Raw genomic sequence first — 23,962 nt, 5'->3', positions numbered from 1 at the left:
CCAGGGGAGGCTGGGGGGGGCCCCACGAGTGGCACTAGGGCCCTATGGGGGGGGGGGGGCAGGGAGCTGGCGGGGGGCACACGGGGAGGGGGGACTATGGGGGGGGGTGTCTTTTGGAGGCCCTGGGGGGCACAGAGGGGTGCGGGGGGGATGTTTGGGGACCAGGAAGCCTCATGGGAGGGGGGGTCTTGGGGTTTGGGGGGAGGCAGGAGGAGCAAGGGGGGGGTTTAGGGGGGCTGTGGGGTGGGGGTGTCACAGGGGTGCAGCTCCCAGAGGAGGGACACACACATGGGACACAGGTGGGTCCTATGGGGAAGGAGAACACAGTGGGGGGTCTCAGGTGACCCCCCCCCCCCCCAGGAGCTGCCATGCCAGTACCGGTGCCGGTGGGGATCCTACGCCTGCCACAGGGTCACAAAGGTTCCAGCCAAGGTTTCAACCCCACTTCACCCCGATTCCAGGCGCTTCTGGGGGGGGCAGATGACAGCACAGGGGGTACGGGCAAACCTCTGGCAACATTACCTATGGGGGCTGGGGGCCATCCGGGGCAGTCCCACCTGATTTTACCTCCGGGCAGGGGTCCGGGTGGACGCTGTTTTCAGCACCACCAACGTGGAAGCCGTGGTGTTCCAGGTGGATGCCCTATGGACCCCCCGGGGGTGCAGGTGGCCACGCTGCTGCGTTATGCCGATATCCTCACCTACACCTTCCTCCTCGAGTGACCCGTTAATAAAACAAAAATCCCCTTTTTCCAACAAAACCCCCTTTTTTCTGACCATAATTACAATTTCTCTGGGGCGACAGGGGTGGGGAAAAAAACCAAGGTGACAGGGGAGGTTTTCCATCTTTTATTTGCTGTCGGCAAAACTGGCACCATTTCCCTGTCAGTGTCGGTAGTGAGGGCTCCGGGACCGGGAGTGCCTGCAGATGAGGTGGGGGGGAAAGAGGGGTGGGTGAGAATGGGGGGGTCCCCAGGGAGCCCTGGCCACCAGGACCTCCCCCACCCGTGGGGTGGGAGAGGGGAACGTACCTCCGGGAAGAGCTGTATTCCCGACCTGCAAGACAGAGGGGACACACTCAGGTGGCGCAGCCCCTTTTCCACCCATTTTTTCCCCTGGAATACAACTTTTCTTTTTCACCCTGCAAAGGCCCAATGCGGGGGGGTGGGGGGGTGGGGAATCCACTCCCCATTGTTTTGGGGGGCTCCACTGAACCCCTTCACCCCCCCCTCACGCTGGCACCGGGCTCCTGGTCAGCCAGCACTCACTGTAGCGCGGGGATGGAGACCGGCTCTGCCGGCTGTACTGCCTCTCCCATTCCTCCCGCTCCTTCTCCCGGCGCTCTCTCTCCCTGCCAAAAAATAAAACAAGGTTGGGGGGTGCAGCCAGCAGCGGTGGGGGTCACGTTGCAGCCTGCACCCACCGAATCCACCCAGTAAAGGGACAGGAGAAGATTTACTTCATGCGGATTTTCCGGGCCATGGCACGCAGCTCGTCCTCCCGCTCCTGGAAGAGAAGAGCGTTCCCGTTAACTGGCTCCAGCCCCCCCCCAGGTTGCCAGCCCAGCCCCTCCCCCAGCCTCACCCCCCCTACCTGTCTCTCATGCTCCTGTTGCAGCATTTTTTCCTGCGCCGCCTTTTTATCAGCTTTAACTATTAAAAAAAAAACAACAAACAAACCCAAAGAGCGGGGGGCTGAGAGAGGGTACGGGGTGTGTATCAGGGTGCAGTGGAGGCAGGGGCCACGGGTGCTGCTTACACTGCCGGTTCAGCGCCTTCTGCATGCGCAGCTTCAGCTTCTCCTGCGGCGTCAATTTGGGCTGCAAACAAACCAAAATAGCGTGTGAAGGGTGGGGTGGGGGGACGGGGATGAGGACACGGTGCAAGCCACGCTGGCCAGACCTGGGGAACCCCCCCCCCAGGCTGCTGCGTGGCAGACACTGGCTTCGAGTGCTGGCCAAGCTGGATCCCAGCACCACCACCTGCCTTGCCACGGTGACAACTCTGAGCCCCCCCCACGCCCCAAGCCCCTCCACAGGGTCTGGGTGTCACTGCCCACATTGCCGGGGGCTTTGCCGGTGCCTGCACCCTGTCCCCGAGCAGCAGGGATGCCTGTGGGTGCTGTGGGGACAAATGGTGGCTGTTGAGAGTGGCCTTGGACAACAAGCTGCTCCCTGCCAGAGCGCCTGCGGCCCCAGGCAGTGGCACTGGCACCCCAGGGATGCACGGACACAGCCCGAAAGCACCCAGGGACCCCAGGGACAGGGTGGCCTGGGACAGCCCGAGGGCATGGAGGGGCCGCTTACAGAGCCAGAGAGGACAGCCATGCCCTGCGTCCTGTTGGCAGTCTGGCCAACCCCCCTGCGAGCGGGGCGAGGGGCTCCCCCAGCCCCCTGCCACCACCTCCACCCCCTCCCTGGAGCAGCATGAGGACCTGCTGGGCATGGGGACAGACCCCGGGGTGCAAGGACAGCCACCAGTGACAGCCTGGACCCAACAAAGCAGGGCAGGCATCCCCCAGCTTCAGCACAGATGGCACCCAGCTGGATCCCGGGGGTCCCCATTCCTCCCCCCACCTCCCCACCACCCAGAGCCAAGACTGCCCCGAGCAGCCTGTGGCCCCGCTCCTGTCCAGCAGCCCCCCCTCAAGCTCCAAGGAGGGAGCAGGACCGGCACCCGGTCAAGGAGGGGTGGGATGCAACGGGTCACAGGGGCAACCGGCGCCAAGTCCCAGCACCTCCGCCAGCCCGTCCACCACCATGTCCCTTAGCGTGCTCTGCAGTGATGCCAATTAAACAGGTGAGGTTAAATTCTTACTGACTTTGGCAGCTCCTGTCTCTTTACCAGCAGCAGTGTCAGCCCTAAAAGTGGGAGGGGAGGAAAAAAAAAAAAAAAAAAAAAAAAAAAAAAAGAGCGTGAGGATCAATGCAGGGGCTGCTCAACACCCCGGGTGCCCCCCCAACCCTTCCCCTCCCTCACTTTTTCAGTTTCTCCCCCACGGCAGGTGACGCTGCAGGCCTCGGCGGTTTCTCTCGCACTGGAGACATTGATTTGCTGTGGCTCCGCGAATCACTGGGACTTCGGCTGCTGCTCCGGTGTCGGCTGGACCTGCCACCTCGCCAGTAGTGCTCTCCAGACCTGGAATGGCTCCTGCAGACAGGGAATCAAGGTGGAAGGGGTGTTTGGAGGGGGGGGGGGGGGGGCACCCAAAGGGTGACTGGGGTCCCCCCCCCACCCCAACAGCAAGCGGAGATGGTGCTGGGGGAGCTCACAGTGAAGCCACCCACTAGCAGGGTGAGTGGTGGGACATATTCCCCTTTATTCGACACTGGCAAGACCTTTTTTTTTTTTTTTTTTGATACAGGGACCAGTGTGGGACTCCCAGTAACAAACTGGGACCAGTCTGGCAGGGGCTGGAGCACTGAGCGGAAGGGAGAGGCCAAGATGTGTGGGCTTGTTCAGCCCAAAGAGGCGGCCGAGGGGACAGCACCGCTGCCTGCGGCTGAGCGGGAGGACGATGAAGCCACCAGCAAAACTCACCATGGAGGAGCCCAGTAGAGAACTGGGGCAAAATGGGCAGGAACCGGGACAGCGGAGGACAGAGCTCACCTGGAGCGGTGGCAGGAGCTGTAGCGATACCCCCAGTCGGGGGAATAGGATCTGGAGCGACGCCGGCTGTCCCGCGAGCCCCCTCCCGAGTAGCGGCGGCTGCGGGAGCGTGAGTACCGGCGGCTGTGGGAGCGGCAGTAGCGGCTGGAGTGGTGGTAGCTGCTGCCTCGGTGCAAGCGGGAGCTGGAGTGGGAGCTGGAGGATGAGGAGGAGGATGGGGAGGTGGAAGAGGATGAAGAGCATCTCCTAGAAGGGACACACAGGACGAGGTGTTGGCACATGGGATGAGCAAGGATGAGCTGGGACCCTCATTGCTCCCAGTGCCAGGTGGTGCTGCACAGCATGGGTACGGCCAGACCCTGCTGACAGCCCGTGGGCTGAGCCATGAGGAGAGAGCAGGTGCCTCTCCCCCGCCCAACACTGGCATCGAGCCTCCAGGCACAACTGGGACAGCCCTGGAGCCACTCAGCCCTCTGCCAAGGGGCTCTGAGCCCCCCGGACCCCCAGCCGTGCCAGGAAAGGAGCCACGACAGCCGCCCCGATTCCCTCCCTGAGCTCTCCAGGAACTAGCAGACACTCTTTCTTTTAGGGCAGGAGGCGGCTTGACTCATACCCAAATTCCAGCCTCCCCCAAGCCCACCCATCTCCAGGAAGACCTGGAGATGCCATGAAGATCCCCTCAAAGCTGGCAAGCCCTGCCCCAGCACTGCAGCAGAACCGGGGCAGGCACACGGCCTGCGTGGTTACATGATGGAGAACCCACCTGCTCCCTCCCACCATGTTCCCCCCTCTGCCCCTCGAGCAGCAGCCAGGCGTCGGGAGCATCCCCTGCTGGTGTCTCCATGCCGGGCCAGCCTGGCTCCATGCCCACGAGGGGCCGGCAAGCTCGCCTGGCCCACCACCACTGCGCCTCTGTGGGTAAGGGTTGGGAAAGTGAGCCGGATGGGAGAGTTACCAACCGGGATGAGGTGCTATGACCTGCCGCGGTGCTGCCCGACTGCCCTGGGGCAGAACGCTGTTTGCCAAGTGCGGTGGCTTTTCCAGAGACGCTGCCAGCTTGCGCGGATGCCGCCACCGCTTCCTCATCGCTGCCGCCGAAGCTGGTGATGAAGGTGATCTTTTCCTCGTGGCCAGGAGATGGGGTGCGGGAACGGGAGCGGGATTCGGAGGTGGACTCCGAGGGGGAGCTGCGAGGTGGCGAGGAGGGAGGCAGCTTCAGTTGCCGAAAAAACTCTTTCCCAAAAACCGCTGGGTGCCAGGTTCCCCGCGGGAAGGGGACGTCCCCAGCCTGGAGAACCCACTCGTCCTGGGACTGCAGCCGCTCACCGTTTGTAGGGATCGTAGGTGGGACTGTCTCTCCGTGCGTAGCTGCAAAAGGAGAGGGCGTTAGGGAAGGAGATATCGGTGGGATGTCACCAGGGGCCAGAGCCACCGGGACCCCACGCAAACTGGCATGGGCACGGATGACGCCTGGGACGGAGCAGGGAGGAGCTGCCTGGGATGGATACGAATGGACCAGGGCCGTGGCCGAGCTCCGGGAGCCCCAGTCTCGGCTGCCGGGCCAGGAGACTCACCTGGGCGGGCTGATCTTCCTCCCTTTCAAGCGTTTCTCCCTGAACTCCCTCCTTTGGCGGCGAGAGCGACGGCCCTAGGAGAGCAGCCTGAGCTAAGAGACAGCACCGACCCCAGGGGAAGCCGCCCCAGGAGTTTGCGGGCCCCCCTTGGGAGGCAGAGGTGCTTCCGTGAGCAGGGAGGGGGCCCAAGGCGCCCACGGGACCCAGTCTGCTGCCCCGGGAGGCTCCCGGCCAGCTAAGGCTCACAGCGGGACAGGGCAGAGCTTGCCAGAGCTCTCCTTACCGAGTACATCGCCTTTTCTTCTTCCAGGGCTTTGGCATTTTTAATAGCTTCTGCCTCTTCTTTGTCCTTCCGCAACATCCTTTTCCCCCCCAAAAAAGAGAAACCCTCAGTAAGAGCCCACCGGCCAGCACCGTGCTCAGGGGAGACTTTTTTGGGGACCCCCATCCTAGAGACAGGCACATCCGCAAAGGATTCAGCCCCCAGTGAGAAGGGGAGGCCCCGGTGAGGCTCCGCTGGGTTCCTGGTGCTTATCCCGGCCACCAGCCGTACCTGACAAAGTCCCCTTCTGCCATGCCGTATGCAGTCGCCTGCTTGTTCAGGTCAGCCACCTGTTCCTGGTTCAGCTCGTCCACGTCCACTTCCACATCTGTGGGCAGAGCACAGGCAGCTCAGCATATCCCAAGCGGCAAGGCAGGGCTCGGCACGTCTACCAAACCGGGGTGAAGCAGCCCGATAAGGGAGGGCCATTACCGATATCAGGGATGACTTCGTCTTCGTCTGTGTTGCTGTCTTCCTCAGAGTCTTCCTCGTCCCCTCGCTTCTCCAAGGAGTTCTCGAGCTCAGCCACAGTGCTGTCCTCGTACGTGTAGCCGATGGAAGCCTTTTTCTCCGCCAGCCTGGGCACAGACACACTTAAGCCCCTGCCCGCCTCTCCATGCCAGGCCGCATGAGAAGGCATCAAGACAGAAAGCTTCCTTGGGAAGAAACCAGCCCTTCCTCTGCCTCCCTCCTCAGCCACCACCGCTCTGCTCAGCCCCAGGATGGCCTCGCGGCCACAGCGACAAGGATGGGACGGATATTTCAGCGCGGAAACACAGGGGACGACTTCAGAGCGTCACCAAAAGCAGCCGAGGGTGGATGGTGCAGCCGGTGGCTGCTCAGTCCCACCCCGGTAGAGGGGAAACTGGGACTGGTCGAAGAGCGGGTGTTTCTGAGGCCGTGGAGCTGCGCTCCCAGGACAGTTCCTGAGGACAGGAACATGACAACCGTCCTTTGTCACCTCTTCTCACACTCACTTCTTTTTCTCATCTTCATTTGGCTTTTGGAGTCCCCCATAGAGCTCATCGATGTAGATCTGGTAGAGGCACTGCTCCTCCGAGACTGCAACCACACAGGGAAGTTACCAGCCTGCTTTACGCCCACTTGAGAGAACAGCTCAGAGAGCTGATTAACCGCAGCTCATTAGAGGGGACGCAGCTCTCCCAGCGCCTCGCCACCCCCAGAGCGGGAACAAAACCCTCCCCTCGCCCTTCGGCTGGTGCTACATTGAGCCGTGCCCTGGATGAGCTGGGATTTCCCCCGAATCGCGGGGGCTCGCTCTGTCTCATGTGGCCCCGACCCTCCCGCCTGCACCAGACACTTACTACCGGCAAAGTCATTCTGCACCAGGCCTCGGTACCGCTCGTAGTTACACTTTCTCTCATCAGACTCCTGCTCGGGGGAGCTGGAAAGGAGCAGACGCAGCTTTTGGTGCTCACAAGCCTCTGGGAAGATGGAGGTTCCTCCATCCCAAGGGATTTTGGACTCCAGAAAAACCATGACCCCTTTCTGCTTGGCTTAGCAAGATCAGATCCCCTGCTGTGTGGGGAGATCAGGGCTGGGGTTTGCGGGTGAAGGATCACATGCTGGTCTGGAATTCCCTTGAAAACCCAGCAAAGGGGCCAAACTCCTCTCCGGAGCTCGTGCCAAGGCTGAAGAGGGTAAGGAGGTGCTGGAGCAGCAGTGAGCAGGGGCAGGAAGGGAACCTGGCTGCTCTTCACAGACCCAGGCCTGGGGGGGATATTTGCCTTCTGCCCCGTCCTTGCTCAAAGCAGGGCCGACTACAGCAGCCTGCTCCAGCTGAGCAGCACCTCTCTCCAGAGAGAGAGAACCCTCCCAGCCTCTGGGGGTTGTGCTGGTACTTAACTCCCTCGCTCTAATTTTGGCCTTTTCATCACGCCCTTTTACTGCAAACCTCTGCAAAGAGCTCAGCTCCATCCTCTCTAATGTTTTAGGTACAGAAAAGCTGCTGTGGGGTTCCCCTTCGCCCCGTGCTCCAGTCCTACCCATCCCTCTGCACTCGTTCCAGCTTATCTTCCCAGTACTGGGATCTCCACACTGATCCCAGTACAGAAAATCTAAAAAGCAGCCCTGTCCGCCCTGCAGCGACCCCAGCCAGGCTCGCAGGCGACGCCAGCTCCGAAACCTCAGGCAACCGCTCCAAAACAGACCCCGAGAAGGCCTGATCTGGACCCAGAAGCTCCCGTCGAAGCAGGGTGCCCTGGCACCCCATGGCTTACATGGGGTTCAGCAGGGGCGGGGTGTACATGGGGATATAATCCAGGTGTGCCCGCACGTCGAAGCGGTCAATCATGTTGTTCGCGTCCCCCTGCCAGGGCATCCTGCGAGGGGAGAGAGATGTCGTCAGGGCTGGGGGACAGCCAGGAAGCCCCCCCCGGGAGGAGCTGGGCCCCCCCAAACCCGCACAAACCGCCCCCCCCATCAAGCACTGATGGGCGCGCTCGGCTCTCCTGCATTAGTCATTCCCGAGCAGGGAAGGGAGAACCAACTCATTTGCCACAGCAGCGTCTCCTAGAAGCTCTGGCAGAGGAGGAGCTGAGTCCTTTTTATTTGGTTTTGACAAGCAGAAACTGGCCTAGATTTCATTTCCCAGGGCGGGAGGGACCCAGCCAGCCCCAGGGCTGCACTACGAGGAGCTGAGCAGCTGGGCACATGCCGCCGGCCAGGCAAGAACCCCCCCCAGCACACCCCCGAACCCTTGCCGGTGGGCTCAGCGCTTCTCAAAGACACTGTGGCTGCATGAGAGCCCCCCCGGGCTTCGGCGAGGCACCGACCACTCCCCCCAAACCCCCCAGAGCTGCTTGGGGAACAGCAGGAAATGCCTCCAGCCCTGTGCGGGGCTACTCACATGTTGACAGGGCTTTCGGCGGCCAGTGCGATGGCCGAGTCCAGGTGGACCTTGCAGGCCCGGCCGTGAACCTGGAGAAACTGGGCCGGGTCCTTTTTCTAGGAGAAGCAGAAACCCCCAAAGTTAAAAAAAAGAAAAAAAAAAGAATAAAAACCCCAAGGGTTAGGAAAAGAGGGAGTGGGAGCCTCAGAGAAAAGAAGCGAGAGCCCCGAGCCCCAGGGAAAAGGGGGAGCCGAAAGGGGGGCAGTTTTGTTTGTGTGGCTTTAGGGTGCCCACCCAGGGACACCCCCGTGGGGTCCCCGTGGGAAGGCAAGCGGCAGCGAGTGCCACAGCTCCTTCATCCATCCCTCTTCCACCCCAAAAACAAGCCGCGAAGCACCCAGATGGTTCCCAAATGCCCCAGGCACGCCCCCAATTGGGGCCCAGCCAGGGATGGTGGGGGGCCACCGCTGTCCCCAAGGAGGGGACGAAGTCAGGGCCACTCACGATCTTCTCATAGTATTCCCTACGGCGTTCTGCTCGCTTCTTGTAGTCCACCATCATCCCTCGCAGCTTGCGCTCGTGCTTGCGGGCTTCGTGCCACATCCTGGCGTCCCCAAGATGTCACTGAGCTGGGGGGGCTGGGAGGGGTGGGGCTCCCACCGGGCACCAAGAAGGAAAAGGAGGAGGAAGAGGAGCTGTTCCCTACCTGAGGGTGGAGGGCTGCATTAGGGGACATGGAGAGTCCGCGGGAGGGACAGGACACGACATAGTGGGTAGGGGACACCTGGCAGGGACGTGGGAGCACCCATGGGTGACAGGGGATGGGGCACCAGGCACCCCCGGGGAGGGGAATAAGAAGGGGGGAGGGCAACGGGCGGGGGGGGGGGCACAGAGACGGGGAGGAAAGGAGAGCCCCGGGGGGGGGGACGGAGGCGAGAAAGACACCGGGTAGCTCTAGGGGAGGTGGAGGGACACACACCGGGAACCCTCCCCGGGGCTGGGGAGGACACGGACACATCCCGGGGCGAGGTCGGGGGGGGACGGGACACGGGGCGACTCTTGGGGCGGGGGGGGGGGGGGGGAAGGGAGGGCCCCGGGCAGAGGCCCCAGATAAGGTCCGGCGCGGATGTCCCTACTGGACCCGAGTGGGAGCCGCTGTACCGGCGGGGGGGGGATGGACGGACACACGACACCCACCAGCAGATTAGAGGAAGGGGGGACCAAAAGTGGAGGCGGCCCCGCCGCCACTAATCACTCACCACCGGGCCCGCGGCCACGGAGCGACCCGGAAACGGAAGTGAAACTACGAGGGAAGGGCCAGAAAAGGGCGGGAAGGGAGGTACGCCTTGGGGCAGGTGGATGACGTTATAGGGAGGGTGGGGTCAATGGTAAAGTGGCGCGGCCTTCGCAGTACCGCCCCCCTGGGAGGCGGGGCAGCGGAGCCTGTGCTGGTACCAGTCCTAGGGGAATACTGGGCAAGGCTGGTCCCAGTCCTTAGGCTATACTAGGCCTGGCTGATCCCAGTGCTGGTCCCAGTTCCCAGGCTATACTGGTTGTGGTGCTGGTCCCAGTCCCTGGGCTATGCTGGTCGCGGTGATGGTCCCAGTTCCTGGGCTATACAGGGCCAGGCTGGTCCCAGTCCCAGGGGATACTGGGCTAGACTGGTCCTGGTGCTGGTCCCATTCCCAGGGCTATACTGGGCCTGGCTGGTCCCAGCCCTTAGGCTATACTAGGCCCGGCTGATCCCAGTGCTGGTCCCAGTTCCCAGGCTATACTGGTCCCAGCGCTGGTCCCAGTCCCCGGGCAATACTGGGCAAGGCTGGTCCCAGTCCTTGGGCTATACTGGTCCTGGTGCTGGTCCCACTTCCCGGGCTATACTGGGCCAGGCCGGCCCCATTCCCAGGGCTATACTGGGCCAGGCTGGTCCCCGTGCTGGTCCCAGTTCCCAGGCTATACTGGTTGTGGTGCTGGTCCCAGTCCCTGGGATATGCTGGTCGCGGTACTGGTACAAGTTCCTGGGCTATACTGGTCCTTGTGCTGGTCCCAGTTCCCGGGCTATACTGATCCTGGTGCTGGTCCCAGTCTCCGGGCTATACTGGTCCCGGTGGTGGTCCCAGTTCCCAGGCTATACTGGGCCAGGCTGGTCCCAGTCCTTAGGCTATACTGCGCCAGGCTCATCCCAGTGCTGGTCCCAGTCCCAGGGGATACTGGGCTAGACTGGTCCTGGTGCTGGTCCCATTCCCAGGGCTATACTAGGCCAGGCTGTTCCCAGCACTGGTTCCAGTCCCTGGGTGATACTGGGCAAGGCTTGTCCTAGTCCTTGGGCTATACTGGTCCTGGTGCTGGTCCCAGTGCTAGTCCCACTTCCCAGGCTATACTGGTCCAGGCCGGCCCCATTCCCAGGGCTATACTGGGCCAGGCTGGTCCCGGTGCTGGTCCCAGTTCCCAGGCTATACTGGTTGTGGTGCTGGTCCCAGTTCCTGGGCTATGCTGGTCCCGCTGCTGGTCCCAGTCCCCGGGCTATACTGGTTGTGGTGCTGTTCCCAGTCCCCAGGCTATACTGGGCCAGGCTGGCCCCATTCCCAGGGCTATACTGGGCCTGGCTGGTCCCGGTGCTGGTCCCAGTTCCCAGGGGATACTGGGCTAGACTGGTCCTGGTGCTGGTCCCAATTCCTGGGCTATACTGATCCTGGTGCTGGTCCCTGTCTCCGGGCTATACTGGTCCTGGTGCTGGTCCCAGTCCCAGGGCTATACTGGGCCAGGCTGGTCCCGGTGCTGGTCCCAGTCCCAGGGTGATACTGTGCCAGGCTGTTCCCAGTCCCAGGGGATACTGGGCTAGACTGGTCCTGGTCCCATTCCCAGGGCTATACTGGGCCCGGCTCGTCCCTGTCCCAGGGCTGTACTGGGTTTGGCTTGTCCCAGTCCTTAGGCTATACTGGTCCAGGCTGGTCCCAGTGGTGGTCACAGTTCCAAGGGCTATACTGGTCATGGTGCTGGTCCCAGTTCTCGGGCTATACTGGTCCCAGTGCCAGCCCATCCTACTGCCGTATCCATCCCAGCACCGGGGTGTGGCTGGGGTTTCCCAGCAGGGACTTCCACTGGGAACCAGTTCTCCCAGTATCCCCATTATCCCCTTCCCCCCCCGGCCCAATTCCCCCCCCCCTCCAGGGCAGGATGAGGCCAGCAATGGAATCCATGGCTTTATTCCCCCCCCCATCCCCAGCACACAGGGAGGAGGGACCTGCAGGACCGGGGCGGTGGCACATGTCCCCCCCCCCCATCCCAGGGGCCACCAGAGGGTCCCCCCCCTATAAATATAGTGCAAAGCAGCTTGAACTGGGGTGGGGGGTGTCCTTCCCGGGGGGGGGGGAGCTCTGTGCTGCCCCGGCGGGGCCAGCCGGCCCGGGGCAGGGGGGGTTGGGGACAGGGGGGACCCCCCCCAAGCTGAGTAGGGGGGTAATGGGGTGCCCCAAGTCTGTGCTGGGGAAGAAGGGGGGGGTTCGGGGGGGGACTCAGACATCCCCAAGGCGCAGGTCAGCCTCTTTGTAGTGCCCGGGGAACATATGGGTGCCCACCAGGCTGGCGGTGGGGTGGGGGTCAGTGGGGGGGAAGGGGGGGGCACGGGGTGGGGAACCGTAGGGCTCGGCCAGCAGTTCAGGGCCCAGACAGGCCGGGAAGTCCGTGGGGGGGTAGGGGGGGGGCAACCCCTCGCGGAGGGCCGGGGGGGCAAAAGGGACGTAGAGCTGGGCTAGGGCGTCGAAGGGTTCCGGCTCAGCAGTGAAGAGGGCGAAGGCATCTTCTGGGGGGGGGGGGAAGAGGGTTTAGGGGGGGTCTGGGGGGTCCTCCTGACCTCCCAACACCCTCCTGGGGTGACACCAGGGTGGGACACACACACACTCTCAGGGTTGTGGGGGTCCCCTTAGGGCTACTCCCAACTCTGGGGGTGACCCTGGGGCTGTGAGGGTTTTGGGGACCCCTCCCATGTCTGGGGGTGACCTGGGGGTCCCCAGGGGCCTCTCCCAAGTCTGGGGGGACCCATATAACAGGGTGGGGGGGGTCTTGGGGTCCCCTCCCATGTCTGGGGGGTGACCCTGGGGGTCCCCAGGGGCCTCTCCCAAGTCTGGGGGGACCTGGAGATGTCTCCCACCCCTTGCGGGGGGGGGGCTCTTCTGACCCCAGGTCAGGCTATGGGTGCCACTGCGTCCCCCTCCCTGGGGACCCACCTGCCACCGGCAAGGGCGCAAAGTGATCCATGTATCCCAGCGGCTTCTTCCTCCTCTTGGCTTCGATCCCATATGGATCTGCGGGGCCGGGGAGGGGGCACAAGGTGAGGGGAGCATCACAGCATGGGAAAGGGGAGGGGGGGTGTCCCGATATTGGGGTGACCCCCCCATGAAGCCTTCTCCCCTTCATGGGGGGTCCCTGCCAGCACCCACCTGCGCCCGAGAGCTCCTCCAGGACGTCAGGCATCCCCCGCTTCCGCTTCACGTTCACCCCGTAGGCGTCTGCGGGGAGGGGCCGTGGGGGGGGGCCGTGAGTGCCAGGGTGTCCCCCCCACCCCTCGGTCCTGGGGTCTCACCCTGTTAGCCTTGTCCCCACGCTGGGAGCCTGTCCCCAGCCTGGAGAGACCCGTCCCTATCCCATAGGCTTCATCCCTTTCCCAGGCGGCCCATTTCCAGCCCACATCCCCATCCCACAGGCCTTGTCCCCATCCCGGGGGGCTGTCCCCACTCTGTGTCCCCATCCTTCAAGCCTTGTCCCCATCCTGGGGACCTGTCCCTAGTCCTGTGGGCTTTCATCATCATCATCATCATCACGCAGGGTGTCCCCAGTCCCCCTCACCCCACTCGAGTGGCTCGTCCCTGTCCCAGAGGGGCTGTCCCCATCGTGGGGGGCCACATCCCAACCCCGGGGGTCCTGTCCCCATCCCGGGGGCCCGTCGTCCCCCTCCCAGCGGCGGTGACCGTGCGGGTACCGTGGTCCTTGGGCAGGTAGGTGAAGCGGAAGGACTCGCTGCAGACGCTGTCGGTGAGCCGTTGCAGGAAGACCTCCACCTCCACGGGCTCAGCCAGCTCCAGGTGCTGGTAGGGTGGCGTCTTGAAGACAATGGCGACCTGGCGGTGCACGTCGGCCTGCGAGAAGTCCGCCCGCGCCTCCCACGTCTCCTTCCGGAAAACCACCGCGATGTCCTCTGTAGGGATTTGGGGGGGGGGGGGGGGGCGCGGTCAGTGAGGCAGCGGGGGGTCCCCTCTCCAGCCTCAAAGTCGCTTATCGACACTTGGGGTCCCCCTCCAGCACCCTGAGGTCCCCTCTCCTGCACCCAAGTCACCCCTTCCTGCCCTCTACACTTCCAAAAACCACCCAAGATCCCTCCCATCGTGACTTGGGGGTCCTCCCCCTCCAGCCAGGGGCCCTTCCCCTACAGCAGAGGGGCTGGGGGGTTGCAGGACCCCCTTGGTCCCCCCTCCAGCACCCAAGGGGTGTTTAGGAGCCCAGGGGAGGTGGCACCTCCCAGCTCCCAATCCCATTTGGGCCATACCCAAAAGTTTCCAGCAGTTCTGGCATTCATCACCCTCCTTCACCCCCATCCTGGCTTCCTTTGGGGGGTAATTTGGCCCCCAAAGATGCCCTCGGGGTCGCAGGGCTCCCAGCTCACCCCCAGTACCTTTCTGGACTTTGTCGCAGAGCAGGTAGAGCTCCTCACCGCCCGTGCAAGGACCGCTCTCCTTGTTCATCCGGCAGATCCGCAGCTCTGAGGTGTTGGTGGACTCTGCAGACAGCATCACGGCTCAGGCTGTGAGCCAGCAAGGTGGCTCCCAAACTGCCCAGGGTGTTGCACCGGGCATCGGACTGGGACAGGACACCAGGACCAGGCTCAGGCACCGGGAACGTTCCCGTTGGCATCATCTCTTCCGAACCAGCCCTCACGCAGTGGTACCAGCTCCGTGGGACGCAGGTGACCATCCCACCCCAGGCACAGGGGACAAATCCCCACTGGCCACGTGGGACCAACCCTGGCCAAACCCTGCGGCCTGAGCCAGGCCCTGGTGAGGAACCGGTTGGTGCAACCTCATCACCCATCCCACCCCAGAACCAGATGCCGGAGCAGGGAGTGTTCTGGGGGGGGGGCAGGGATATGAAGTTGTCCCCACCACCACATACTCTTGTCGAAGATGGGCTCCGAGAGCACCGGGCTGAGGTGCTGTGTCTGCCCGGAGCCGTCCTTGTAGGAGGCCTGGAAGCAGATCCTCACCACATTCATGTCCACCTCCTGATGGTTCTTGAGGGAACCGGCTGGGGGGAGAGAAGAGGGGATGGTCAGTGGCCCCCCCAGGATCCAGATCCCCTGCAGCGATAGGGGTCTCAGTCCCCAGGAATGGCTCTGCTTGAGCCCCCCCCCGCCACCTTTGAAGGGGTCGATGCCCAACTGCAGCTTCTTCTCTATCGCCGCCTCGATCTCCTTCTTCTTCACGCACTGGATGCCCAGGTTGCTAAAGCTGCCAGGGAGCAGAGATGTGCTGGGAAGGTGGCTCCCCCCATTGAAAACCCCAGGGGACCCAGGTGTCCTGCCCCTCCCAGCCTCCCGCTGCCAGGGAACCCCCCCAAAAAAACAGCCTTCGTCCTGCCGGCGCCGACTCCAGCATGAGCCAATGCCGGCGTCCCGGTTGCAAGGTCTCTGCCCCGGCCCGGCGCAGCTCTCCGCCAGCGGCAGGACTCATCCTGATGTCGCATACCTGTGCTTGGGGTTGGTCTGGGGCTTGAGGACAACCTCGCAGAGCCGTTGCTGCAGTCCTTGCCCACCAGGCCGTGGGGGTGGATGCGGTAGGGCCAGTCCTTCCACACCAAGCACGCCGTCACCTTCACCTCGGGGATTGTGTGGCAGTTCAGCAGCTGGGGAGACACGAGCCGTCAGCACGACCCCAGGTATACTGACAACAGGGGGGACCCCCTGCCCAGAGACACGGCAGGGGGGAAAGCACCCCAGCACGGGCTCCAGCACCCACTGGGGTCCGACCACCCCCCCACCCACAGGGCCCTGGCACCACCCCATGGGGATCAGGCACCTTCCAGCACCCAGCTGGCACCCACCACCCCAGGGAGACACTAGTCCAATCCTAGTCCCAATTTTGGTCCCTGTCCCAGTCCAGTCCCAGTCCAATTCCAGTACCAATTCTAGTCCCAGTTCTAGTCCCAGTCCCTGTCCCCGTCCAGTTCCCAGTCCCAATCCTGGTCCCGTCTCAGTGCCAATCTCAGTCCCAATCCCAGTGCTGGTCACAGTCCCAGTCCAGTCCCAGTCCCAGTTCCAGTTGCTGTCCCCATCCAGTTCCCAGTCCCAATCCCAGTCCCGGTCCCCGTCCCGTCTCAGTGCCAATCTCAGTCCCAATCCCAGTGCTGGTCCTGGTGCTGGTCACAGTCCCAGTCCTCCCAACACGGGAGGCCCTATGCTCAAGGACGGGCACCGAGCACCCCAAAGCCCATGGGTTCCCGCATCCCCCTGGCACCCACAGGGCTCTGGCAGCCCCCCAGCACTCTTCTACCACCCCCAAACCTCAGCCCTCCCACCCTGGCCTGCCTCCGAGCCGGGCATCGGCCATGCGGCACGCTCACCTCGATGGCTGGCAGCGTCTTGCTGGCGTCGGTGCTGCTCTCGCCCAGGATGCTGCCGGCCGAGCGGCCCTCGCACTCGTAGCGAAAGCGCATGCCCCGCTGCTTGGGCTGCTCCGTGATCACCAATTTGGGCGGCTCCAGCAGCTCCCTCCAGCTGCTCTTTGCTGTGTCCGGCGACCGGAGACCACCGGTGCCGCCCGCTGGCGCCCGTTGTTCCCCGCGGCACCAGCTTGGGTGACAGCGAGAGGGTGCTGAGGCTTTGGGTGAGCTGCGGGGGACCGTGTGTCAGCTGGCAGCACTGCGGCACCATAGGGTGCCAAGCCGGCCGCCAGCGGGCAGGACTCAGCTGGGTGCAGCAGCGGGTGGCACCACGGGCTGGAGCCACGGGCCACCAGCTTGGCCGAGCCTTTGGGCAACACTTTGGGCAAGACGGGGGCCGGATCTGGCTGGAAACCATCCTCCTTCATGACTTCTTCAATGATCTCTGTGGGATGAGGAGGGTGTCAGGGCAGCCCTGAGACGGGGAGGACCCCGAGACCCTGGTGAGACCCCTCTGGGCTTGCTGTGCCCCCCCTGTTTGCCCTGAGCCAGAGCAGGGGGACAGGAATGGCCGGATCCTGCCTCGTTTCCACTCAAAAATGCCTCCTTTGTGTTCAGGGCAGAGAATGGAGCAGCCATTGGGGGGGGGACGAGATGCCCCATCCCCTCCCCTGAACCCCATTGCGTCCCCGTGGGGGAGTTCACTGCTTCACAGCACACAGCTCTGCACCCCAGATCCCACTCACGGCCCCGGAGAGGATGGATTTGGCTTGTCCAGGCATGCAGAGCGGGGGGACCCCCATTGCTGGCTCTGTCACCTGAGGCTCCAGGATCCTGCTCTGGCTGAAGTGCCCCAAAAACACGTGGCAAAACTTACCAGCTGCCTGCATACCCCTGGGTCCACTCACCTAAATCATCTGCAAAGGCAAACCCCCCCCGTGAGTCTCCCTCCAGCACCTCCCTGACCCTTGGGGGGCTTTGAGGGGGACCCCTACCAGCCTGTCAGGGCCAAATTGGGGTCACCTCTGGTCCCAGGGTCTGTGACTGGGAAGGGACAACAGGATCCAGGGTGGGGGGGGTGTCTTACCGGTCACAGGTGCGGCATGCGCCATGGCCAGGCCAGGATCCTGCAGGGCAGCTCCTGGGGGGGGGACATGCAACTGTCACCCCACACAGCAGGACTTGGGGGGTGGGGGCGCAGGGTTGCTGCCCCCCTCCCAGTGATCAAAGCTCCCCCAGAAAAGGGATTGGTGGATCCCCGGGATCATGCCCCCCCCCTCCCCAGACAGAAACGAGGGGATCCCCAGGACCAGGATCCACCCAAAGCAGGGATCTGCCTCCCCCCCAGCCGGGATCAGGGGGTCCCCAGGACCATGACACCCCCCCAAGGAGCTGTCAGGGGATCCCCAAGATACCCCCCCTCCCAACAAGTACCTGCCCCCCCTCCAACCCCCCCAGGGCAGGAACCGGGGGGTCCCCAAGACCCCCCCCCCCCCAGGACAGGGATCAGGGGTCCCCCGGCTCACTCCCCCCAGAAGGGGACCAGGACCCTCCTGCCGCAGACCCCGATACTTTAGCCCCCCCCCCCCCAGATCCCGGTTGCCCCCCTCCTCCCCGGGGCAGGCCCCGGTTCCGCCCCCCCCCCCGCCTCCATTTCCTCCTCCTTCTCCGGGCCAGACCCCAGCTCCCCCTCCTCCCGGTACCGGAGCAGGGCCGGGCCCAGCTCTCACCGAGCGGCAGGGCCATATCCCACCGGGGCCGCCACCAGGGCCGCCGCCAGTGCCCCCACCCGCCCACCCACCCCCACCGGAGCCCGAGGCCGCGCGGCCGCCGTAGCTGGAAATCCCCACGCGGGCGGCGCCGCCATTGGTCTTGAGGCCGCTGAGGTCACCGCCGCGGGGCGGGCTGGGAAACCCCGGGCAAACGATACCGCTATTGGCCGTCGGCGGTGACGTTAACATGGGAAGGAGAGTAGGGGCGGGAATCGGGGGGGTGGGGCCGAGAGTCGGGGGTAAGGGTGTTTTCCCGGCTCCGCCCCTTCGCCGTCACGTGCCCGCCGCTACCGGTCTCGCGAGAGCGGCGGGAGCGGCGGCGCCACAAGATGGCGGCGCCGGGGACAGAGGTAGAGGCGGTGGGCCCAGGGCAGGTACGGGCGGGTCGGTGACCGGGGAACCTGAGACCGGAGAAGGCGTGGGGGGGTGGAATAGTCCCCGTTGGGCTGATGGTACGTTGCGTCCCGTTTCTCCCCGTAGGTAACCAGTAATGGGAGTGCTGGTGAGGCGGGCGGCGGCGGCGGTGGTGGTGGCCGAGACGCAGCGACAGCAGCCGGCCCCCAACGCTTGGCAAGTCATCAAAGGTGTTCTCTTCAGGTGAGCCCTGCCCAGTGTTACCGACCCATCTTCCTCTGCGGCACTGGCCGCCGGCCCGCCGTGCTACCGGGGCTGTGGCCCGGCCTGCTGTGGTACCGGGGGCCCCAAAACCGCTCGGGGGTATGGTGAGGTCCTGGGGCAGGCAGGTGGCTTGTGTTCGTCCCCCCCTAGGGGACGATGGGGGTCCCTGGGAGAGGCAGGTGGCTTGTGTCCCCCACCCAGAGGACAGCGGGGTCCCTGGGGTGCAGGAGGACGGTGCTGCCCATCCCCACATCTTGGGTGTCCTGCCAGGAGGAGGGAAGCCCATGGGGCTGCCCCTCATGGAGCTGTTGTTTCCCCCCTGCCCCGGTACAGGGCTTTTCCAGAGCTCCAGCTCTTAAGCTTCCTGCTTTTTCCCTGGAAGCCCTGGGGTCTGGCTCACCCTGGGGCAGGGATGGCTGATTCTTCCTGGGCTCCTTTGAGGAGCTGCCAGCACTCCCTGCGCCTTGCCAGGGGGATCCAAAGTCCACGCCGTGGCACGGATGACTCCCAGTGTGGTGCTGAGCCTCTGCCCCGGGTCACTCCTGCTTCTGCAAGGAGGGGATCCCTCTCCAGCAGGGAAGGAGGTCGGGGCGTTTCCGCTGGCACACCTGGAGCCGGTGTTGTGCGTTGAATGCACTGTTCCTGGCCTCGCCTGCATTGTGGTGAGGAGGCTGATGCTGGAGCCGGCAGGTTTCAGCTCTCAGACCGGTGCTGCCGAATGGGTTGTGAATCCCTTCCCAGAAGCCACGACTCCTCCTCGCATCCACAAGCTGCCTTCCCGCTCCGCTTCTCCTCCATCCGTCTCTTCCTTCCTGTCCCTCCGAGGGCAGGCTTGTTCCTTTCCAAAGCGCCATCTCCCTCGGCAGATCCGGTGTCCTGGCCAGCAAAGCTGGGGGGAAGAGCGCTCCTCATCTCATCACCAAGGGAACTGTGCCCTCGGAAATATTTCACCTGTCGTGGTCGGCTGGCAGAGGAGGTGTGAGGGGGAAAACTCACACCTGCAGTGGATGGCAGCCCCATTGTCACCTGACCCCGAGCGGGTGACGTCCACGTGCCACAGGCAAAGTGTCATGGTCTGGTTCCCAAAACCTTCGGAAAAAGAAATGTCCTCCCAAGCCTTTCCTGAGCAAATGGCAATGTCCTGGGCCACGGATTTACGACCGCTGATGGGGGCTGCAGAAGAGCCGGCAGCGCAGGCTCTGTGCCGGGCCCTGCGCGTTCCCTCCGGTTCGGCAGCACGGCCGGGAGCGTGCACGAGGAGACTTGTTTGGGCTCTCCAGCTTTCCAAAATGCTGCAGCTCAGCCTAATGAAGAGTTATGCTGAACCAAATCCTGACTTATCTTGGGGTCTCCGGAGTCTTCCACCCATGGCACGGAAGCACAGCTGTGGCTGTTGCTTGGTCCCAGGAGCCGTTGTTTGGTTGCTGGCGCTGCCTGCCATTCCCAAGCTTGTTATCTGGTCGCTCCATGCGCAGGCCAGGAGGGGGAAGTCTGATTTAGCGGCGCCTGGGGCACGTACGAAAGGCTCCTTATGCTTTACCCACAAAGAAAAACAGAACTGGAAGCTCATACCTTGGGACATGCTGCTAAAAACCTTCCAAAATGAGGGGAAAAAGGCTTGATTTCTTTTAATACACTCAAATGGTGCTGCCTGACTCGGCTTGTGGAGGGTATGTGGGAGGGACCTGTCCCAGTCTCTGTGCTGGGAGCAGCCCAGGGAGCTTGGGAGAGCGATTGCAGCTGTGCACTGGAGGTCGGGAACCATCTTGGCCATGGGTTTGGAGGTGGCAAGCGAGCCAGGGGCTCTGCTGGAAGGTCTCTGGCCAGGAGTGTGCTGGGGTCTGCCCCTCGCTCATTAGGTGACCCCGTCACTTCTGCCACCTGCATTTGGGAGCCAGCTTTGTCCCGTGGCTTCGGTGTCCTCTTGGTTCGGCATCGATTTGCTTACGGAGGGCTGAGCGCATTCTGTGCATGATTTGGGGTGTCTGCCAGGATCCAGGGATGCCTTGGTGTCCTCATCCTGTGCCAGAGACGCCTTGCGTGCCTGTTAGCCTTCTCTGGGATACCTCAGAGCATGACTTTCTTGCTGTGTCCTTGAGGTGAGCTCCCAGCATCTTTGCTCGCTTTTGGTGTGCTCCCGCCGTGCCTGGTGCTGGGTCTGAACTGGCCCAGAACCAGTTTGCTCTGGCCGGTGCCCCTCGCCTGAGGCAAATGCCTGCTGTGACAGAAATAGGTGAGAATGAATGGCGAGTTTTGAAACGCAGGCTTGTCCATCCAGTGCTAACGATTTCCTCCTTCCCCAGGGAATGGGGAGGGGTTTGTTTGCAGGAGGCCCTGTCTGATTTGGCTGGGGAGGGCGGCTAAAATGCCTGAGTGGCTTCTCCTCTCCTTTTTCCCACAGGATCTTAATCATTTGGGCCATCAGCAGCTGGTTCCGCCACGGGCCAGCACTGCAGGAGCAGAGCAGCGCGGGCGGGATGCTGCGAGCCCCGAGCCGAAACCTCTTCCCCAAGGACACTTTAATGGTAACGCTGGCAGAAGCTGCGCTGTCCCGTCCTGGGTGACCGGCAGTGCGGTCACTGTGCGGTGGCTCCATGGCTGGACCTGCTGCTCTAACTCTGAGTTAGATCTGAAATCCAGCAGAGCTAAATTATAGCTCTGCCGTGGCTGCTGTGCCTGGCATTGTGGCGTCAGCCAAGAGTTATTTCTTGGGCTCGCTGGCGTGCCGAGCTGGTTTGGGAGGGGATGCCATGGCACTGTATGGTGGAGCGGGAGTGGTTCGGGCGCCAATATCTCGCCATTGGGCTGAGTCGTCCACTGGCAGCTGACATCCTCCTCTTTCCGCAGGACCTCTACGTTTATATCTCCGAGCACGAGCACTTTACAGACTTCAACGTCAGCTCGGCGCTGTTCTGGCAGAAGCGAGATCTCATCTACGGGGACTGGACCAGCGGGGAGAACGCCGACGGGTGCTACAAACACTATGGGGAAGTCAACATTTCGCAAGTGGGTGCACCCACTACTCTTTTGGGGAGGTTTGAGGCCAGGTAGAGGGGGATCATTGAGGGGGCTGGTGGGGATTGCCAGGATCATGCTCAAAGCCATCCCGGGAGCTCTGAGTGGAGCCGAGGCATGGAGCGGCGTTGGCTGCCGCAGCACATCCCTGCCATTACCTTTAGCCGTACCCCGTTCACTTCGGACGGCAGGTGAGACCCTGTGGAGTGGGCTGGTGTCTCTTCCGGATGTGCTGTGGAGGTGACGGGGCTCGAAGCCATCGTTTTGGTGATCAGCTGTTAAAGGCTTCAGGTTTGCCCCAAGCTGTGCAGCAGCTGAGGTCTGCTCTGTGAGGGAGTGGCTGCTTCTTCACCTTTGGTTTCATGCGGGTCAATGGCTGCGGGAAGAATGGGCAGTGTTGGCGCCGAATGCAGGTGCCGAGGCAGTGGCGGCAGCTGGGAGATGACAGCCATGCTCCGACTGCATCCGACTCGTAACTGCCCTGTTGGGGTGTGATTTCAGAGCGTCCAGCAGAATGGCTCCATCTATATCCACGTGTACTTCACGAAGAGCGGCTTCCATCCTGACCCCAGGCAGAAAAACCTGTACAGGCGCCTCGCCACGGTCCACATGTCACGAAGTACGGCCCAGGGCAGGAGGGCAGCGCGTGACAGCCCCGGGGTGGTGCTGGGGAAAGGGGCATCCTAATTCCTGTGTCAAAACGGGAGCCTGAAGGAGTCAGGCTGAGCTCTGGCTTTGGCTCAGCAAAGGCAGGTGCCTGAAGGGGAATATTAGGGCAAATATCCGACTCCCTGCGGCCTCCAGTGCGCTGGCTCAGCTGCTCCCTGAGCTGGATGTTTTCCACGCTTGGGATTTGTCTTTTGTGAACATACGGAGGGAAAACCTCTTTAAATCCCTGCGGGCTCTTGGTTTCTGTCCACATTATGTGGGGGGGGGTCCCTACCTGTATGGGGGGGGGTGTGGAGTCATGTCAGTGTTGAGAAGAGGAAGGAATTGCCATGTTCAGGTCTTCCTGCAGGACAGGAAGATCTGGACGCATCATCTCAGGTGTTTTCCTCCAACAGCGATGCAATTATCCCAAAGGTTTGGCTGTTCATCTAGTTTGTTGTCCCAAACTACAGCCTTTCCCTCTGATAACTGGAAGATCTGTGAGACAGCCCAGATTAATTAGTCCTTCTGGGGGGTGACGTGAGGGAAACGGCTTCTCCGGTCAGCTCGTGCCTGGCCTGGCAGGCCGTAGCCTCCTTAGATTTCCTTCCCTACCTTCTCGTGTGGAGCTGGAAATGCTCATGTCTCCTCTTTCCTTCCAGTGATCAACAAATACAAGCGCCGGCGGTTCCAGAAAACCAAGAACCTCCTGACAGGTGAGACGGAGGCAGACCCTGAAATGATCAAGGTAACCAGCTCTTCTTTTTGTGGGTTGGTGGTTTTTTTGTTTTGTTTTGGGTTTTTTGAGGTTTTTTTTGCCTCATTGGCCAAACTCCTAAATATTCACATGCCTTCTTCTGGTCGCAAAGCTGTCGGGAAGCGCTGTAGAGGATTCCCTCTCCTGCCTGGGGCACATCCCTCCTGTTCTGCAGAGTGGGAAGAGGATGATGATTTCCTTGTAGTATTTCTGGGATGGGAGGGTTGGCTCTTCCCCTTCCCGCTTCCCCGCCTCTGCTGCCTTGTTTAAGGGGGGATGGCAGTGGGCTAACGCTGGGCGAGACAGAAGGATGCCAACCGCTGTGACGGAGGCGGTGATATTCTCATTGCAGAGGGCGGAAGACTACGGTCCTGTGGAGGTCATCTCGCACTGGCACCCCAACTTGACCATCAACATAGTGGATGACCACACGCCCTGGGTGAAGGGCAGTGTGCCACCCCCCCCTGGACCAGTGTAAGGGCCGGGACGTGCCAGGGCTCCCCTGCTCCAAGGGTGGCTTTCCGAGGCTGGCCCTGCTGTCCCCTCTCCTCGGAGGATGTGTTTTGGGCTCCTGTGGGGAATGGGGGCTTGTTTTTCTGTCATTGGCATGACCCCCACCTCCCTGGGAGCTTGTAGCGGGCTGGGTTGGGGGTTCAGCAGCCTCTCGGTCCTCTCCCAGGTGGCTGCCAAGGGGGATGATGGTGACAATGGCGATGATGGCTCTCACAGCTCCCTGTTGCCTGCTCAGCCCTCCCTCTGCTCTTTTCCCCGGCTCCAGATGTGAAGTTTGATACCATCAGTGGCGACTACTACCCCATCCTCTACTTCAATGACTACTGGAACCTGCAGAAGGACTATTTCCCCATCAACGAGACCCTGCAGCGGCCTGCCCTTCCGCCTTTCCTTCTGTCCGCTCTCCCTGTGGCGCTGGCAGCTCTACGCCGCCCAGAGCACCAAATCCCCCTGGAATTTCCTGGGAGAGGACCTCTACGAGCAGTCAGATGAGGAGCAGGACTCGGTGAAGGTAAGAGCCACTCGCGGGCCTCCCTCCTCCTGGCTGCAGCTCTCCTGCTCGTTCCCATAGATCGAGACCTCTCTCATAGCGGCTCCTTCCCCCATGTTTCACGTCTTTCCCTAGCTTTGCTGGAAGA

At 62.7% G+C, this 23,962-nt stretch overlaps 3 protein-coding genes across 10 annotated transcripts; 1 reads left to right on the top strand and 2 right to left on the bottom strand.

Annotated features, from left to right (window-relative positions):
- Positions 1-834: 834 nt before the first annotated feature.
- CLASRP (CLK4 associating serine/arginine rich protein) lies at positions 835-9,055 on the bottom strand. Of its 5 annotated transcripts, XM_052779350.1 has the most exons (20): positions 8,859-9,055; positions 8,373-8,470; positions 7,744-7,845; positions 6,829-6,908; positions 6,481-6,565; positions 5,936-6,081; positions 5,735-5,831; positions 5,465-5,543; positions 5,182-5,255; positions 4,934-4,975; positions 4,567-4,794; positions 3,608-3,853; positions 2,978-3,148; positions 2,820-2,859; positions 1,758-1,818; positions 1,593-1,651; positions 1,459-1,505; positions 1,268-1,350; positions 1,031-1,055; positions 835-921 (listed from the first exon to the last, which is right to left on the bottom strand). In XM_052779350.1, the coding sequence occupies exons 1-20, from the start codon at positions 8,955-8,957 to the stop codon at positions 885-887; spliced, it is 1,899 nt and encodes a 632-aa protein (XP_052635310.1). In that variant the 5' UTR covers positions 8,958-9,055; the 3' UTR covers positions 835-884. The 5 variants fall into 5 exon arrangements, 2 of the variants coding, with proteins under 2 accessions (XP_052635310.1, XP_052635311.1); XM_052779351.1 differs by lacking the exon at positions 8,859-9,055 and having other exon boundaries at positions 847-921; positions 7,675-7,845; XR_008233947.1 differs by lacking the exon at positions 835-921 and having other exon boundaries at positions 1,030-1,055; positions 2,816-2,859.
- A 489-nt stretch (positions 9,056-9,544) lies between these two features.
- Positions 9,545-17,788, bottom strand: RELB (RELB proto-oncogene, NF-kB subunit). 4 transcript variants are annotated; one of them, XM_052779354.1, is made up of 11 exons: positions 17,732-17,771; positions 17,089-17,142; positions 15,963-16,918; positions 15,089-15,245; positions 14,760-14,851; positions 14,517-14,648; positions 14,020-14,124; positions 13,330-13,545; positions 12,791-12,859; positions 12,578-12,655; positions 9,545-9,699 (listed from the first exon to the last, which is right to left on the bottom strand). In XM_052779354.1, the coding sequence occupies exons 3-11, from the start codon at positions 16,417-16,419 to the stop codon at positions 9,602-9,604; spliced, it is 1,404 nt and encodes a 467-aa protein (XP_052635314.1). In that variant the 5' UTR covers positions 16,420-16,918; positions 17,089-17,142; positions 17,732-17,771; the 3' UTR covers positions 9,545-9,601. The 4 variants fall into 4 exon arrangements, with proteins under 4 accessions (XP_052635314.1, XP_052635313.1, XP_052635315.1 ...); XM_052779353.1 differs by lacking the exon at positions 9,545-9,699 and adding an exon at positions 11,843-12,150 and having other exon boundaries at positions 17,732-17,779; XM_052779352.1 differs by lacking the exon at positions 9,545-9,699 and adding an exon at positions 11,845-12,153 and having other exon boundaries at positions 15,963-16,446; positions 17,732-17,788.
- A 470-nt stretch (positions 17,789-18,258) lies between these two features.
- On the top strand, positions 18,259-23,901 carry CLPTM1 (CLPTM1 regulator of GABA type A receptor forward trafficking). The gene is given in 9 exon segments (XM_052779359.1): positions 18,259-18,370; positions 20,793-20,916; positions 21,239-21,397; positions 21,908-22,025; positions 22,717-22,802; positions 23,164-23,268; positions 23,270-23,285; positions 23,590-23,690; positions 23,692-23,901. Coding segments are annotated over 9 exon segments (1,020 nt in total). The 5' UTR covers positions 18,259-18,263; the 3' UTR covers positions 23,896-23,901.
- Positions 23,902-23,962: the final 61 nt, after the last annotated feature.

This window comes from Harpia harpyja (genome assembly GCF_026419915.1).
Source record: "Harpia harpyja isolate bHarHar1 chromosome W unlocalized genomic scaffold, bHarHar1 primary haplotype SUPER_W_unloc_1, whole genome shotgun sequence".
Taxonomy (NCBI): domain Eukaryota; kingdom Metazoa; phylum Chordata; class Aves; order Accipitriformes; family Accipitridae; genus Harpia; species Harpia harpyja.
Note: the sequence above shows the minus strand (reverse complement) of the source record. Positions and strands in the feature narration are given on the sequence as shown.